The 14,911-nt window shown below is 42.4% G+C and overlaps 1 protein-coding gene across 10 annotated transcripts in view; it reads left to right on the top strand.

Annotated features, from left to right (window-relative positions):
- The window catches only part of LOC121277021 (tetratricopeptide repeat protein 39B), a 151,761-nt gene that overhangs the window by 34,532 nt on the left and 102,318 nt on the right, over positions 1-14,911 (top strand). For 9 of the 10 annotated variants that reach the window (XR_005942783.1, XM_041185884.1, XM_041185887.1 and 6 more), the window contains one exon: positions 7,760-7,794. Coding sequence is in view for 8 of the 10 variants with exons in the window: in XM_041185884.1 (XP_041041818.1) it covers positions 7,760-7,794 (35 nt within the window). In the remaining 2 variants the exon portion in view is untranslated. Of the gene's footprint in view, positions 1-6,404; positions 6,465-7,759; positions 7,795-14,911 lie in introns of those variants that run through there. The other variant, XM_041185882.1, reaches the window with a different exon arrangement.

Here is a 14,911-nt window from a genome sequence, read left to right as displayed (position 1 = left end):
TGCTGAGTTTGTGAATAGCTGATTTCCAGCTGAGACAGTGGGTGGAGTGAAAAGTGGTATCTAAGGTGAGGGCATGAAGCTTGTGGCAAGGGCCTAAGGCAATGGCTTTGGTCTTACAATATTTACTGGAGGAAATTGCAGTTCATCCAAGACTGAATGTTGTGCAAGCAGGCTGACAACTCAGGTAGTGAAAGGGTCAAGGTGGAGTGGTGTCATCAGTGTACTTGTGGAACATGATACCAAGGGCAGAACTCTTACTGACCTGATTCACAGGGTATATATTCACCAGAATGCTGTAGGAAACCGGCTATTCAGGATTTCTCCAACATGCTGTGGAGCTTTAACTCTGCAGTGTCTCTCTGACTTCATGGATCAGTTCTTACCTTGGAGGCCAGATGGAATGACAGGCTGGGCCTACAGTTGGGTGGGGAGCCAGTCACTGATAACCATCATGTAATTCTGTGTTGTGCATGGGGGTCAATAGGGGAGGGGGCAAGGTTGATCTTGAGGGGATGGTGGGGGAGATGGAAACAGTCAATTGGGTAGGCTGTCAATCCCAGGGGAATCGGGGCCTGCTGGTGGGTAAGGATGTTGGGATCTGGGTGGGGGAAAGATTGGAGGCTCCAGGGTCAGGGGAATTGAGTTTTTGAATTGTAAAGGTTCCTCAGGCAGATGCCTGGATCCAGGAAGCAGGCGTGAAGGCATTTACCTCCTGGATCCACCAAGTTCTTTCCTTGGCGGAACCACTGAGTTCCTAATTGCTCATGAAACCAGTTAATTTCAAAACCTGAATGCCACTGAGGCTCCTGTCTCATTATCATATTTAAAGTTTCATTCCACCTCCTTGGATGGGATTAGTCGCCTGCCCACCGTCCAGTTTCAGTTAAAGCTGGAACCAGGGAGGTTGGAGGTAGGTTGTGGTGGAAAACAGATTTCTGGGACTTGAACTTCCACACATACCATCCTGGCCACCCCCCCCCCCCCCCCCCCCCCCCGCCCCCAACCAACCCACCCACCCCCCCCAAACCCAGCCCAACTCATGTATTTTTAATGTAAAATTTGACTCCATATCTTTGAAAGATGTCACCGTGGAGCAGCATGTCGACGAGGAACAGGAAGGGATAAATTCTTGGAAAATTCCAGAGGTAGCTGTATGGTAGTGGGAAGAGAAGCCAGTGCTGGAAGTCTAGTACGACTGGATAGGTAAGAGTGGAAACAAGTGAAGGCAGACTCAATAAACTTGACAACAGTGGAGAGACATTGGAGGAAGATGGTGTAGTCAACTATGTCAAAGGCTGCAGATAGGTCAAGATGGACTAATGAGGCACGGGGTGTCATTTAAAACATAGATTAGGTCTGTTGTAATGCTTTGACGGGTGTAAACCCAAGTAAGGAGTTTCAAATATGGAGTTCTTGGAAAGATGAGCACAAATTTGAAAAGCAGCAACACACTCAAGAACTTTAGATAGGAAGGGGAGGTTTGTGATCATGTGGTAATTTGCAAAGTCAGAGAGATTGACTATTTTGAGGAGGGAGTGATGAAACAATTTTGAAAAGAAGGAGGATAGTATTTGAGGAGAGGGAACCATTTACAATATAAGGTGGCAGGAGGACCAGGAAGTGAAGTTGTGTGGTCAGCAGTTCAGTTCATTGAGAGAGCTGGGGGAACATAATGACAAGGTGAGCTTGCAAAGGGCATGAAGGGTTTATGAAGGAAACTAGAGAATGTCATAAGTTCAAGGCAAGGCTGAGAAAGTTTGGCTCAGTGGGAACTGGGCATGTGGCAGAGACAACTGAACTGATGGTCTCAAACTTAGGGACCAGAACGTCCATGAGCTTCTCTCACCAGTTGGAGTGAGGGTGGAGGGCACAGGACTGGGGGGTTCAAGGAGATTGTTGGTATTGGTGACAAGTAGCTAGGGTTATCTTTGTATTCTAGCATGATCCTGAAGTAGTGGGTGGTTTTAACAGAGGAGTACAAGGCCCAGCAGTACTTGATGTGGACCAACTAGATCTGACTAGCTGGCTAAACCAGTTGAGTGCCTTTTTGATTCAAGCCTGTGCCCTTGGACTTGACGGAGAAAAGTGAGGGCTGTATCAGGGGAAAACCATCAGGATTGTAGTGGGTGAGGATTTTTATTTAGAATAAGGACATCAAAGCCATAAGTGAAGGAATGATTGAGGAGGTTGACAGCTGGTGAAGAATTGTCATGAACAAAGGTCAGAAGTAAGACCGGCTAATTATCGACTCAGCTCGTTTATATTGAAGAGATCCCTAGTTTCTTCATCTCTCCTCATGACCAAAGCTTCTGGTCTCTGATATCACCATAGGGAATTTCTTTTCCCATCCTCTCCATGGCCTTTCCTTCCTTCCTCAAGCAAGGCTCCCAAACTGAACACAATATTACAACTAGTGCAATCATGATTTTTGTAGATTTAGCACTCTTTGCTTCTGTATATCCCTATTTACAAAACCTACGCTCACATACTCATCCTCCCACTTTTAAGTATTTACATATCTAAACTGTTAAATTCTCTGCTTTATTGCTTTCATAAGTTTTGCCACCTAGTGTATTGGCTCCTCTCCTTATTCTTCCTCCTAATACTTTAGCCCAGATCTTCCAGTCAGCATGGGAGAGTCTGATACTGACTCCGATTTAAACTGCCCACTTACTATTTTACGCTGCAGTTTTTGCACCTTCCGATGCAGGCTTCAGCAGGGATGCAGGGGTGAACCCTGTCGGGTGGCCAAGTCGTGAGTGTAAATGCAGTACAGACACGCCCCTTTTTCTCATCATGAACTGAAGACACACCCCATACTTTAGTTCATTGACGTACATTGTTTTGAAAGGCATAGCCTTACCACACTTTAGAAGGAATAATTTGACAAGGAAGTATTCAATGAATGGCATGGCACTAGGAAGTTCTGAGGAACAAAGAGACCTTGGCGTGTGTGTCCATTGATCTCTGAAGGCAGAGGGGCATGTTAATGGAGTGGTGAAAAAGGCATATGGGACACTTGCCTTTATCAATTGAGGCATAGATTACAAAAGTAGGGAGGTCATGTTGGAGTTGTATAGAACCTTGGTGAGGCCACAGCTGGAGTACTGTGTGCAGTTCTGGTCGCCACATTATAGGAAGGATGTGGTTGCACTGAAGGGGGTGCAGAGGAGATTCACCAGGATGTTGCCTGGGATGAAACATTTAAGTTATGAAGAGAGATTGGATAGACTTGGGTTGTTTTCGTTGGAGCAGAGAAGACTGAGGGGTGACCTGATTATGAGGGGCATGGATAGAGAGCAGCTGTTCGCCTTAGTTGAAGGGTCACTCACAAGGGGGCATAAGTTCAAGGTGAGGGGCAGGAGGTTCAGGGGGGATGTGAGGAAAAACATTTTTACCCAGAGGGTGGTGACGGTCTAGAATGCACTGTCTGGGAGAGTGGTGGAGGCGGGTTGCCTCACATCCTTTAAAGAGTACCTGGATGAGTACTTGGCATGTCATAACATTCAAGGCTATGGGCAGGTGCTGGTAAATGGGATTAGGTAGGTAGGTCAGGTGTTTCTCACATGTCGGTGCAGACTCGATGGGCCGAAGGGCCTCTTCTGCACTGTGATTCTGTGATTGACAGTACTAGCCCCCCCAACAGTGCTCACTCCCATCAACCCCCAATAGTGCTGAACCCCATTTGCCCCTTGTTAATGTTCAGCCCCTCTGACAGTGTACAGCTACCCTCACACCCCGACAGTGTGCAAACCCCCAACAATATTCACCCTCAACACCCCCCCAACCCCATGAAAATGCTGAGCTGCCTCCCGCACCCCTGTGCTACCCAACGATGCTGACTCTTCCAACATCAGCCAGACAGAAACCAGGGATTCCAGAATGTGAGTTGGGAGCAGGAGGGGTTTGGGAGAGGTTGAGCACTGTCTGGGGAGTGCTGAATATTGCTGGGAGGGGAGGTGAGGAGGTGAACATTGTTGGCATTGGGGGTGGGGTGAACGTTGCTGCAGGGGGTTTTGTCAGTGCTGGAGTGCTTTGACACTTTTGCTTTTTGTAAAGCTGTGCTCCTAAGCAGGCTTTACACCTGTTGTGAAAAAACCAGGGTGAGTAAGAGTAAACAGCCTCCGTGGTTCTTGCCATCTGATTCCACTGTCGTAGGGATTGTGGAGCAATCCAAGCAGGGTAAAACCAACACAAAAACAGAATTACCTGGAAAAACTCAGCAGGTCTGGCAGCATCGGCGGAGAAGAAAAGAGTTGACATTTCGAGTCCTCATGACCCTTCGACAGAGTTCTGTCGAAGGGTCATGAGGACTCGAAACGTCAACTCTTTTCTTCTCCGCCGATGCTGCCAGACCTGCTGAGTTTTTCCAGGTAATTCTGTTTTTGTTTTGGATTTCCAGCATCCGCAGTTTTTTTGTTTTTATCAGGGTAAAACCAACGATTGGAAGTTTAAACTTCCTGTGTAAATACCACAGGTGTGCATGTGTTGTGACTTCCTCAAGGTCCCCGACATGCATCAGTGACATAAGTTGATTTGGAGGCCTCTCTCCATATTGGAGATTTTGCACCAATTATCTCACTTTTGTGAACATTAAACTTCTCTGACATCAGCCCCGTCCCATAGCCTGTCTGTATCCTTCTGACACCATTTAGAAAAGAAGAGAGTACTTAAATTTATACAGCAATTTTCGCATCCCCAAGACATCTCCAAAATGCCTCACAATTAATGAATTATGTTAGAGATATGGTTGTTCCAGTTAAGCAAGCGATGTGGCAGTCAATTTGTAAATGAGGTAAAAGACCAGTCAGCCTCTTTTGTTGGTGTTCATTGAGGAATAAAAGTTGACCAGGGCATGAGGAAGGCCCTTCTACTCTGAATTTTGTCATGGGATCTTTTATATTGGTTTGAACAGACAGATGGACTTCACATTGATTCCTTAACTGAAAAACAGGATCTATGACGATGTTCAAGTCTTTTGTGAGTGCTCGAACCCAAAACCTTCTGAATCCCAAGACAGGAGTGTTACTGTTGAGTCAAGCTGACAGCTGCAGGCCCACTTTACAGCCAACCTTGCTCTCCAAGTGTGTTGTCTGTGAATTTTAACATTGTGCTCTCTATATCGAAGTAAAGATGTTATGTATTTATGGAGAATTGAAGTTATCCCAACATTAAGCCTGGGGATCTCCAATGTTTACATTCTTCCAAAAAGAGTAATGTGCCTTGACCATCACTTGCTTTCTGTCCTGTAATAACTTTGCTATTCAAGCTGTTGCATTGCATGAATACCGTGACTCTTTAATTTTATCAACAAATCTCCTTTGTGGAGTTTGATCAAATTCCATCTTTCCTTCTTTTTCTTTTATCTCTGGGAATTTTTTTTTTTGGCCACTACATCACTTGCTAGTCAAGAAGTGAACTATTCTGCAGCCTGGTGTGGATTTTGTTAGGAGAAATGCCTGTGATGTTCATGATGCCACCAGGATTAAGAATCACACGAAAATGTCAGATCTCTGATCAGATTTTTGTCTTATTGATATTACAGAAGGGGCTGTAAATCTTTGCATTGCTTGACATTTTTTTCATAGCATTTGTCAGAAAGTCATAATAGCACTTAGGTGAAACGTGTTTATATAGAGGAATAAAACCTCATAAATGATCAGCATTATCCCTCTGTTGTATTTGAAATTTGGTTCATATTATTTTACTTTGGCTTCTTAAAAAATAATGAATCTGCTACATGATCTATTTATAACCTTTTAAATTGATATTGGTAATGTTGACTAGAGCTTTTTGATCTAGTACAACTTTAAAACTTTGTTATACATGGATTTATTACCTTAGCTTGCACGATATGTTGGGCTGAATTTTCATGTCCAAAAAACACAGGAATGGGTATGGGCCTATTGAAAAAAAACAAGTCTGCAAAACCACAGTTTTGAATTTCCATTGGAAAAGTAGCCGACATAAACTTTCCATAGTTGGGAAGAGCTTTGGGGCAGGTTTGGGTTGCAGCCAGCACGCGCAGCCTCTGATACTGGGGTTGCCATTGACAGCCTGAGGGAAAATTTGTGTTTCCTGTCCTTATATTTTCATTGGATCAGGCGGGTTTTGGAAGGCTTCGAAAAACCCAGCCTGTTTGACAGTCCGTGAACATTGGGGGTAGCCTACTGGGAAGGTGCAAGTTGGAAATATTCTGACAGGCAAGTGTTAAATGGTTTGACTGCTTCAAATATCATTATTAGATGCTGTATTAGAAGTTGGATGTGTTTTCACTTCAGTGATTGATTATAGGACTCCTGCAGAGGTAAGTTGACCAATACATTGATCAGCATTGCATAAGTGTTGAGATACATCAGAGTGCTTTTCCTTTAGGGAAAAGTCCAATATGCATTCAAAACTGAAGAAAACAGTGCCTGGGAGCTCTACTGTCATGATCTGAGGACTGTACATACTGAGTACTGGTGAGTGGCTATGGATAATATGTGGAGGTCATAGAGAGGGCATGGGGAATATGAGGAGGAATGGAGGGGACATAAGGGGCATGATGAATAGAAGATGGCATGGAAAAGACATGGGGGTATGAGAAGACATGGAAGGGACATAGGGGAATGAGGCAGTATGGGAAAAATGAGGGGGCTTATAGGGAGCATAGAACGACATGGGGAATATGAAGTGGTGGGGGTGGTGGGGGTGGGGGGGGGGGGGTAGATGGGAGAGCTTGGCTGATGTTCCAGCAAACTGAGGCAGGCCTTCTTATTGATGCACACTCATTCGATGCTGCCTCAGGACTCGGAAAACCCGAACCCTTCCTGTTACCATCTGGAGATGAAAATATTAGGGGTTGGGGGGGGTGATGGGCAGAACCGATGGGCTCAGGTTTCCGAAGTTGGTGCAGACTTGATGGGCCGAAGGACCTCTTCTGCACTGTGTGATTCTGTGAAATGGCTCAACTCATATTTTCCAAGACCGAAACACAAACCACTGCCTCAGCTATGAATTAACATGATTAACATGTAGGAGGCTTGTGTTTGTTTCAACTTTAATTCAAGTAGATTCTCCTGTTTCATACAGGACGACTGTGTCAGTTTATGGTCTGCATTATTACCCATTTTAAATTTGTTTTTACTTGTGTACAGTCTCTTTTTCTCAATGTGTGCACATTGTTTATCGTTCTGTTTAACTCTTCTGCTTATAGTAGGAGGCTCTATTGTCATAGATATCACTGAGAACAGATTTGTAGCTTAGTTCTCACTGCAATATATTGGAGATGATGGCAAAGGAATAGATAACTCAAATTAATTTGCAAATAGTTATTTAAATGTAGATATGATTCTACTGGTTTTTGGATCTGTGTTGTACTTTGTCAATTCAAATGCAATAACCTGAGCAAAATATTTTTACTGTTCTTAGACCCACATCAAAATTAAAATAAAGCAGTACCATTGCAGCAGTTTATCTCTCTTAATCACTGTCTGAGGTGTGCAGTTAGCCTTTTCCCTCTTTTTCTTTTTTTTTGTCATCACTAAACTATAGTATTTTCAGGGAGGGGATAAGTTTAGCATTTGCTCTGTGACTTAATCTGTGAAGTGCAATAATTTATTAATTAAATTCAAAATTAAAGCTGTCATTAAATATATGTTCAGATGATTCTAACTTTATTCCTCCACTGATAAATTGAAGATTATAATTTGCAAGTTATCAGTTTCTTTATCTTAACCAACCACTAGAGGGATATCATTGTACTTTTGTTTTACAGGACCAATTTGAAGATGCCTATGAAAACATCCCAGTGTAAGTGCAATGTTATTGTACTCTTAAGTTTTGTAAGATTTTGCATACATGAAGAGGCAAAAGCATACAAGGTAACTTGAAAGTTACTTCTTCACTGTTTCTAGTCATTTTTCATACTGAATTTATATCATTTGTTGATATTCCCAAGTATTAAAGGGGGACCCTCAATGCTTTGACGGGGGAGATAAATGTGGAATGGCTGTATTCTGTGTGTATGTTGGACATTACAAGTCACTTTAATGTGCTGTGTGTTTGTTAATACTATTTTAGGAACAACAAGGGTGATGATGCCCATTTTAATTTAAAAAAAAGTCTTTTACTTCATAAGTCAACAGATGAAATTTTCTTTACTCTGCAAGTGTTAACACAGTCTTACAGACCAACATATGGCTGCCCAGATCAATCACAAAACTGGGGACTCTGGAAAAAGAGATTCCTTAGATAAAAATTGCTTTAGATGTGGTTAAAAAGATGAGCTGAACATGTTAACACACTGCTTTGGTAGGCCCAATAGCTGACAATATAATAGCTAGACAATGAATCAAAAAATCATCTGCAAAATCTGATGACTTTTTAAAATCATTCTAACCTTATCTTAGCCTCAGAAGTAACAACATTTTTGAAAGGGCTAAATTTAGTAAACGTGTCCAGCAGCCAGCAGAACCTGTCGACTCCTTCATTATTGAGTTGTGCAGAAGAGCTGGAGGCTGTGATTACGGTGACCTGAAATCTAAGCTAATCAGGGATAGAATAGGAGGATAGGAGTGGCGGATGACACAATCTCAGATGTGATTCAAGCAAAGGAAGGTCCAACCCTTGAGAAGCCCTTGATTGTCAGGCAACCTGACATCCATTTCCATCTGAACATCCAGTTCAGCTCCATTTTGAGGAGAGAAAGCAAACCGTGGCACAAAGTAAACCCCACTGTCCAGTTAGTAATACAGCACAGAAGCAGGGACACTTCAGGCCAAGGGAAGCAGCACCCTAACTGACCAGCAGAGTGACCATGCCAGCGCTGTGGAGCAAAGCTCCCACGAGTGTGATCAATGTCCAGCAATTTCAGTCCAGTGCTTTCATTGTAACTGAATAGGACACGTCGGGAAGCTGTGCAAAGCCAAAATGTAAAAATGCACGGAAGATTCCAAGAGGACTCATGTGGCCAAAATAGTACATCAAGGGGCACGCAACCACACTTCTTGGATAAGGTCAAAGATCCTGGATTTTCGTTCTAGAATGCAGACATTTCGGCTAATGGCCATTTCACAAGCTTTAAATTGGACACAGGAGACAGTGTTATGGTCCTATCTGATAAAGAACTGTGGCTGAGACCCCTCAGGCTAAGAGCAACAGACACATTATTTTATGGAATCCAACTTCCAGCCTTAGGCACGATTCTGGAACCATTAAGGTATGGCAGCAAACAAATCTTCAAGCTGGTATATGTCATCCTTAACCAGTCTTTTTCTCTCTTGAGCAGAGAGGCCTGTGTAGCCCTGAATCTCCTCAAAACAGCAGATTTCAAGACAGCCACTGTTGTAAGTTATGCAGAACTGCAAGTTCCCGAGAGCTCCAGCAGAAAAGATTCTCTTGGCTGGGACTTCAGCTCTGAATTATCTCCTCTCTTTGCAGAGCAGGTTTGTCCGCTTTTGTTACAGGTGCCAGAAGCCCCTTATTGGTCAGACGAGCCAACCACTCAGATGGTTACCATGACACCCTGAGTAGATGATCATCAAGAGAGGAACTAGCAATGAAAAGAACCTCAACTTCTGGCTCCAACGACAGTTGGAGAGATAAACCCTGAGACCACAGAGCAGATGCTACAGTCCCCAGCCAGTATGACAATGCCACAAACGATGCTGGAACTGAGTAGCAGCCATCCATTGATGGCAGCACATCACAGAGCCAAATGCAAACACAACAGGAAAAGCCATCTTACATTCCCAGCATGCATTATGGTGAGCTGCAGAAAGGGAGAAAAGAAAAATCACTGTAGGGACTAGCCCAGAGTTCATCCACCCTATAAAGAGCGGGATAAACCAATCGCCATCTATTACTATAAGTGGGGAACCAATAAAGAGCGATTCCATGTCAAAGAATTGGAAAAGAGGATGGTAAGACACCCAGATGCCAGAAAAGACACCCAGATGATTCAACAAAGTTTACTTGGGTGACAGAGCTTACCAATCCTCAGACAGTAGTGAGAATAGCATATGGAAGGGTTATAAGTCGTCCAGACTGCCTGAACCTATGAACTCGGAGACTTTGGGTGGGCTGCAGGGGGCGGTGTTGCAGATGGCATAGTTGTAATGATGTAATCCATGGGGTAAATGAGGAAAACCTGTAAATACGCTCGTTAAAGACTTGAGGGGAGGTGTATAAAGGTCTGACACGTAACGGGTTAACCTAGGATGGAGTACAGTACCATCCACAGTGATGTAAGAGAACATATGACCTGCACTTGGGGTCAGTATAGTTTGGACAGAGCTTTGTGTAGAAGCAAGCAGGGAGACAGCTCCTAGCTTGGACCTTTTCAGTACCTCCGTATATAGTTTTTAGTTGTTTAGTAGTTCAATAGTAAGTATTTATTAAGACCACAAATACCTTAAGACCTACTGAACTATGCCCAAAACCTTACAACAAACTGATGCTGCCTTTTCAGATGATGTCACCAAGGGGCAGCATGTAGATGAGAAATAGGAGGCCAAAGTTAAATTGTTAAGGGACACCAGAGGTAATGGTGCAGGAGTAAGAGTAGGGAGAGAAACCATTGCAGTCGGTTCTCTGACTGCAGTTAGATAAGAATGGGCCAGGTGAGTGCAGTCCCACCCAGTTAGATGACCGTGGAGAGGATTTGGAGGAGGATGGTGTGAACAGCTGTGTCAAAGGCTGCAGACAGGTCAAGAGGGTGAGGAGGGGTAGTGTGCTTTCGTCACAGTCATGGAGGATATCAATACCGATTTTGGAAAGAGACTTTTCATGCTGTGACAGGTAGGGAAACCTGGTTGGAGGGATTCAAACATGGAATTTTGGTAAAGGTGGGTACAAATTTGGCAGGCATCAACATATTTAAGGATTATATAGAGAAGAGGGAGGTTTGAGATGGGAAGGACAGAAAGGTTGAGGGTTTTGTTTTGAAGAAGAGATGATAGATTTGAAGGAGTGGGAACAGTACATGAGAAGAGAGAATTGTTAACAATATTATTTAACATGGGAGCGAGGAACGAAGTTGGTTAGTCAATAGTTCACTGGGTATAGGGTGGAGAGATCAGGAGGTGGACTTCATGAACGAAATGAACTCAAAAAGAGCATATATGGAGATGGGGGAGAAACTAGAGAAAGCGAGAAACTCAGAGCTAAGGCAGGGAGGAGCCTTCGAGGCTATTTGAGCTAGGGGAATGGAGGGATGTGACAGTGCAGCTGATTGGGATGGCTTCAACTGTGGTAACAAAGATATCCATGAGCTTGCACATGGTAGAGATGAGGATGAAAGAGACTAGGAAGAGGCTAAAAAGATGATCTGCTGAAAAGTAGCCTGGATTTTCCTTGCCTTTCAGGATCATCCTTAGATCGTGAGCAGTAAGCCACATAACCTTGCTGAAATTCATTAATTGGTACAGCTTTTGAAACTTAGAAACCAATTTATCATCTTGTTTCCTCTGCTATGTGCCGTATGAATAAATTAATTGATTTCCCTTTTTATTGAACCATGGAAATTTCTTCAATTACAGCACTGATTGCTGAGATTTGGGAAAAGTATCCTTTAGCTACCTTATCCCTGTGTTGATAAAATTAGTTTAATTGGCTTTGGGTAGATGTCGAATGTCTAGAATATCAACATCCTTGAGGAGGAAAATTTGCTCCCTTTGCTTTCTTGAGGTTTACTGTTGCATAGTGACTTACCTTCTGTGTTAACTAAAAGTAGCCATTGCTACATGCTTTTTTAGTCATGTTTATATATACTATAGAAAATTTGATCTATTCTTGAGGAACCAAGGTGTATTTGTGGGTATGTACACATTACATGCTAAATTCATTTTTGTGGATATATGGGTGTTTAAAATGCATTGCGAGTAGCTTAAGGGGTAGAAGCTCCACAGTATGGTTTAAGTTTGTTTTTAGCAATATTTACTTCTAGTTAATAGCCACAGGTGCTGCTGACAAATCCTGACTGTTACCTGCCCTGTTCATCAGGAACAAAGTTTGTTGAGGGACCTTCAATAGGTGCCAGGCTCCTCATTAACATATTTACGGTTGCCACAAAATTGTAGTTGTAGCTGTGCAGAACACTAAATTGTCAGACTTTGTGTCATTTTTATGCTTGAAAAAATGGGCACGACTCATGTCAATCTCTACCCCCAGTGTTGGGCTCCTCACTAAGAAATGGTACCACTTGGCTGCACTTGCCTTGAATGGGTGTTTTTTTTTCTCTGGGGGTACGTGCTAGCAAGGCTGAGCTTGACCCAAGGATTCATAAACATGAGTGTTCAGTTCTTTCAAATATCCTGTTGTAGGAAGGATTACACTGTAGATCTGAAAACGTTTCAGATGGCTCGAGTTTCAAAGTGAACTGCCTGGGAAATGGTGTAGGTGTATAGCTCAATTTCTGCCAATCCATTCATCAAGAAGAAGGCAGCCCTGGCAGAATTTCAGAGGCATTAATTCACATAGTTCTGTTTTAAACTTGTCAGCATTTGTAAATTTTCAGGAAAAAAGACAGACAGAGAAAGGACTAAGTTATGGAACAGGGGAAGTGCAACTAAAATATACTTGGCCTAGGTTTGAACTGTCATGATTTCAAAAGAAAGCTCAACAAAATTATTTGTTAATCATTGCATCATTCATTCTGGTGTGTACCGTGCAGTATGTGGTCATACGTTGTGTTTTCTGTACCAGTCTTGATGCCTTAAAGAGTCATTGAGGAATTTTCAAGATTCTTCTCCCTAATTAAACTGAGTTTTAATTTTTTTTGCATCTCCCAGGAGATTATATGGCTCGAGTGATTGGGGAGTGTCAGTTTGGTAATTAATGACAAGCCAATGTTTTTGGTCTTTGCAATATTTAGTTGGAAGAAATTTCTGTTCATCTAATAACGGATATTAGACAAGCAATGTGACAATTTAGGGACAATGGAGGGATCGAGAGAGATGGTGGCGAGGCAGAACTGACTGTCAACAGTATACATGCGGACTCATGCTGTGCTTTCTTGTATATTTTGTATGCAAATTGTCTATTCTTTTGTATGACTTGAATATTCATGGCAACTAATAGTCCCTCTAATTCTGTAAGTAGATGCATTTTTAAAGTCTTTGAGATCATAAGAGAGCTTTATAATTTATTTAGCTAACATAGTTACTATTCACTACATTCTCTATCTCCTAATAAGATGATACTGGCTTTAATCTGTTGAGCAGTTTGTTACAAGGCTACGCCCTTCATTTTTGAAAATATGATTTTTCAATTTTCAACTGACTTAAACATTTGTAATTTGAACTGAGACAGCAAACTGCTTAGAAATGCAATGCCACATTCCAAGTTGAAGCTGAGAAGCCAACAAGTCACCCTCAGGGAAGTGTGAAGGGAAAGACATTTCCTGGATCCAGACACCCATTGAAACTCATAACTGTCTAAGGAAGAGGCATTAAAAATGCAAAGTACTGGATATTGAAACAATGGCTGTACAGACAAATCCACTCAAAACTCCTTGGAGATACACAATGGATGAAGCGTTTCAAGGCAAGGCTGTCGGTCACTAGAGATAGATTGCAAGTGACACAGTGGTGCCCAGAAAGCTCTCAGCAGAGGAAACAAGCTGAGGGCTGCTCGTGCTCTCCCTCTTTTTTTTGGAGTAAGCATGTCACCTGGGCCGAGAAGCAAATTCTATCTGAAACCTACCAAAGAGCTGAGATCTCATTGCAGTTGCAACATCTTCTACATCTGACTGCACCCAAGAAACCAACTAACGTATTTTGGCTGCAAAATTTAAAATCTACATCTCAAGGTCAATCAAAGGAAAATTAACAGTATATTCTTTGTTTCTTTTTATTGGACTCTAACTCCCCTTACTTCTGTTGTGCATGTGTGCACCTAATGACTGCATGAGGGCTGGGTGCTTGACATTGCTTTATCATTATTTCTCTCGGGTTTAGTGGTTATAAATTTGCTCTTTTCTTTGACTGAAGGGAACCTTGTTTGATTGGATCCTTATAGCTCATAACTGAAATAGTTAAATACATGCTGATTTGGAAAAGTGATATCCTTGTAAGAAATTTAAACCTTTGTTGTGACCAACCACGGAGGTTGAATAGAGGGGAGCCAATTTATCCCTTCTCACCTTGTCCCAGTAAAATTGGGGGCGCATATCTGGAATTGTTCCTACAGACTGACGAAAGAATTGGGGAAAGTAACTTGCTCTTTCAAAAGCAGTTTAGAAACTGAGAAAGATTTTCTTGTGACTGTAATAATAAAGTGCTAAAATGCCCACATTCATTGTCAATGCTTTCATAGAACAGGATGAGATAACTGGCGAAAGTTAAGGGCACTGTCCTTAGGAGAATTAAAAGGTATAGCTCCGCCCAAAAGCTGGAAAAACAGAAATTTTAAAATTAGTGGTGAAACATCTTGTGGAAATTGAGGACACTTAAACAGATAAATTAGTGACAGGAAAATTAAAATTGGAACAGTTGAAATTTGAGGAAAGGGAAAAAGAGAGAGGGGCTGTAACAGGAAAGAGAGAGGCAGGAATGGAAGGAGGTGAGAGAATTCCAGGAAAGAGGAAAGTGAGTTTAAATGAAAACAGCTTGAGTTGATAAGGCAGGATCCCATTATGCCCATTGAAGATACCTTTAGCTCAGACTTAAAGACTGAGGTATTCAGGTTTTTCCATTTAATTCCTAAGTTTGAAGAAGAAGAAGCCTTCTTTATCGCTTTCAAAAGGTTATCACAGCAGTTAAAGTGGCCAGCTCGACATGGTCCCTGCTGTTGCAGAGTAAGCCAGGAAAAGCTCATGAGGTTTACTCCCTCTTGGCTGAAGAAAATGGAACAAGCTATGAGGCAGCAAAAAAGGCTATTTTAAGTATGTATCAGTTAGTACTGGTGGGTGCAGGCACTTAAAATTGAG

The sequence above is a fragment of the Carcharodon carcharias genome, chromosome 4 (genome assembly GCF_017639515.1).
Source record: "Carcharodon carcharias isolate sCarCar2 chromosome 4, sCarCar2.pri, whole genome shotgun sequence".
NCBI lineage: Eukaryota > Metazoa > Chordata > Chondrichthyes > Lamniformes > Lamnidae > Carcharodon > Carcharodon carcharias.
The sequence above is the reverse complement of the archived record's forward strand: the minus strand, read 5'-3'. Positions and strand labels throughout refer to the sequence as shown.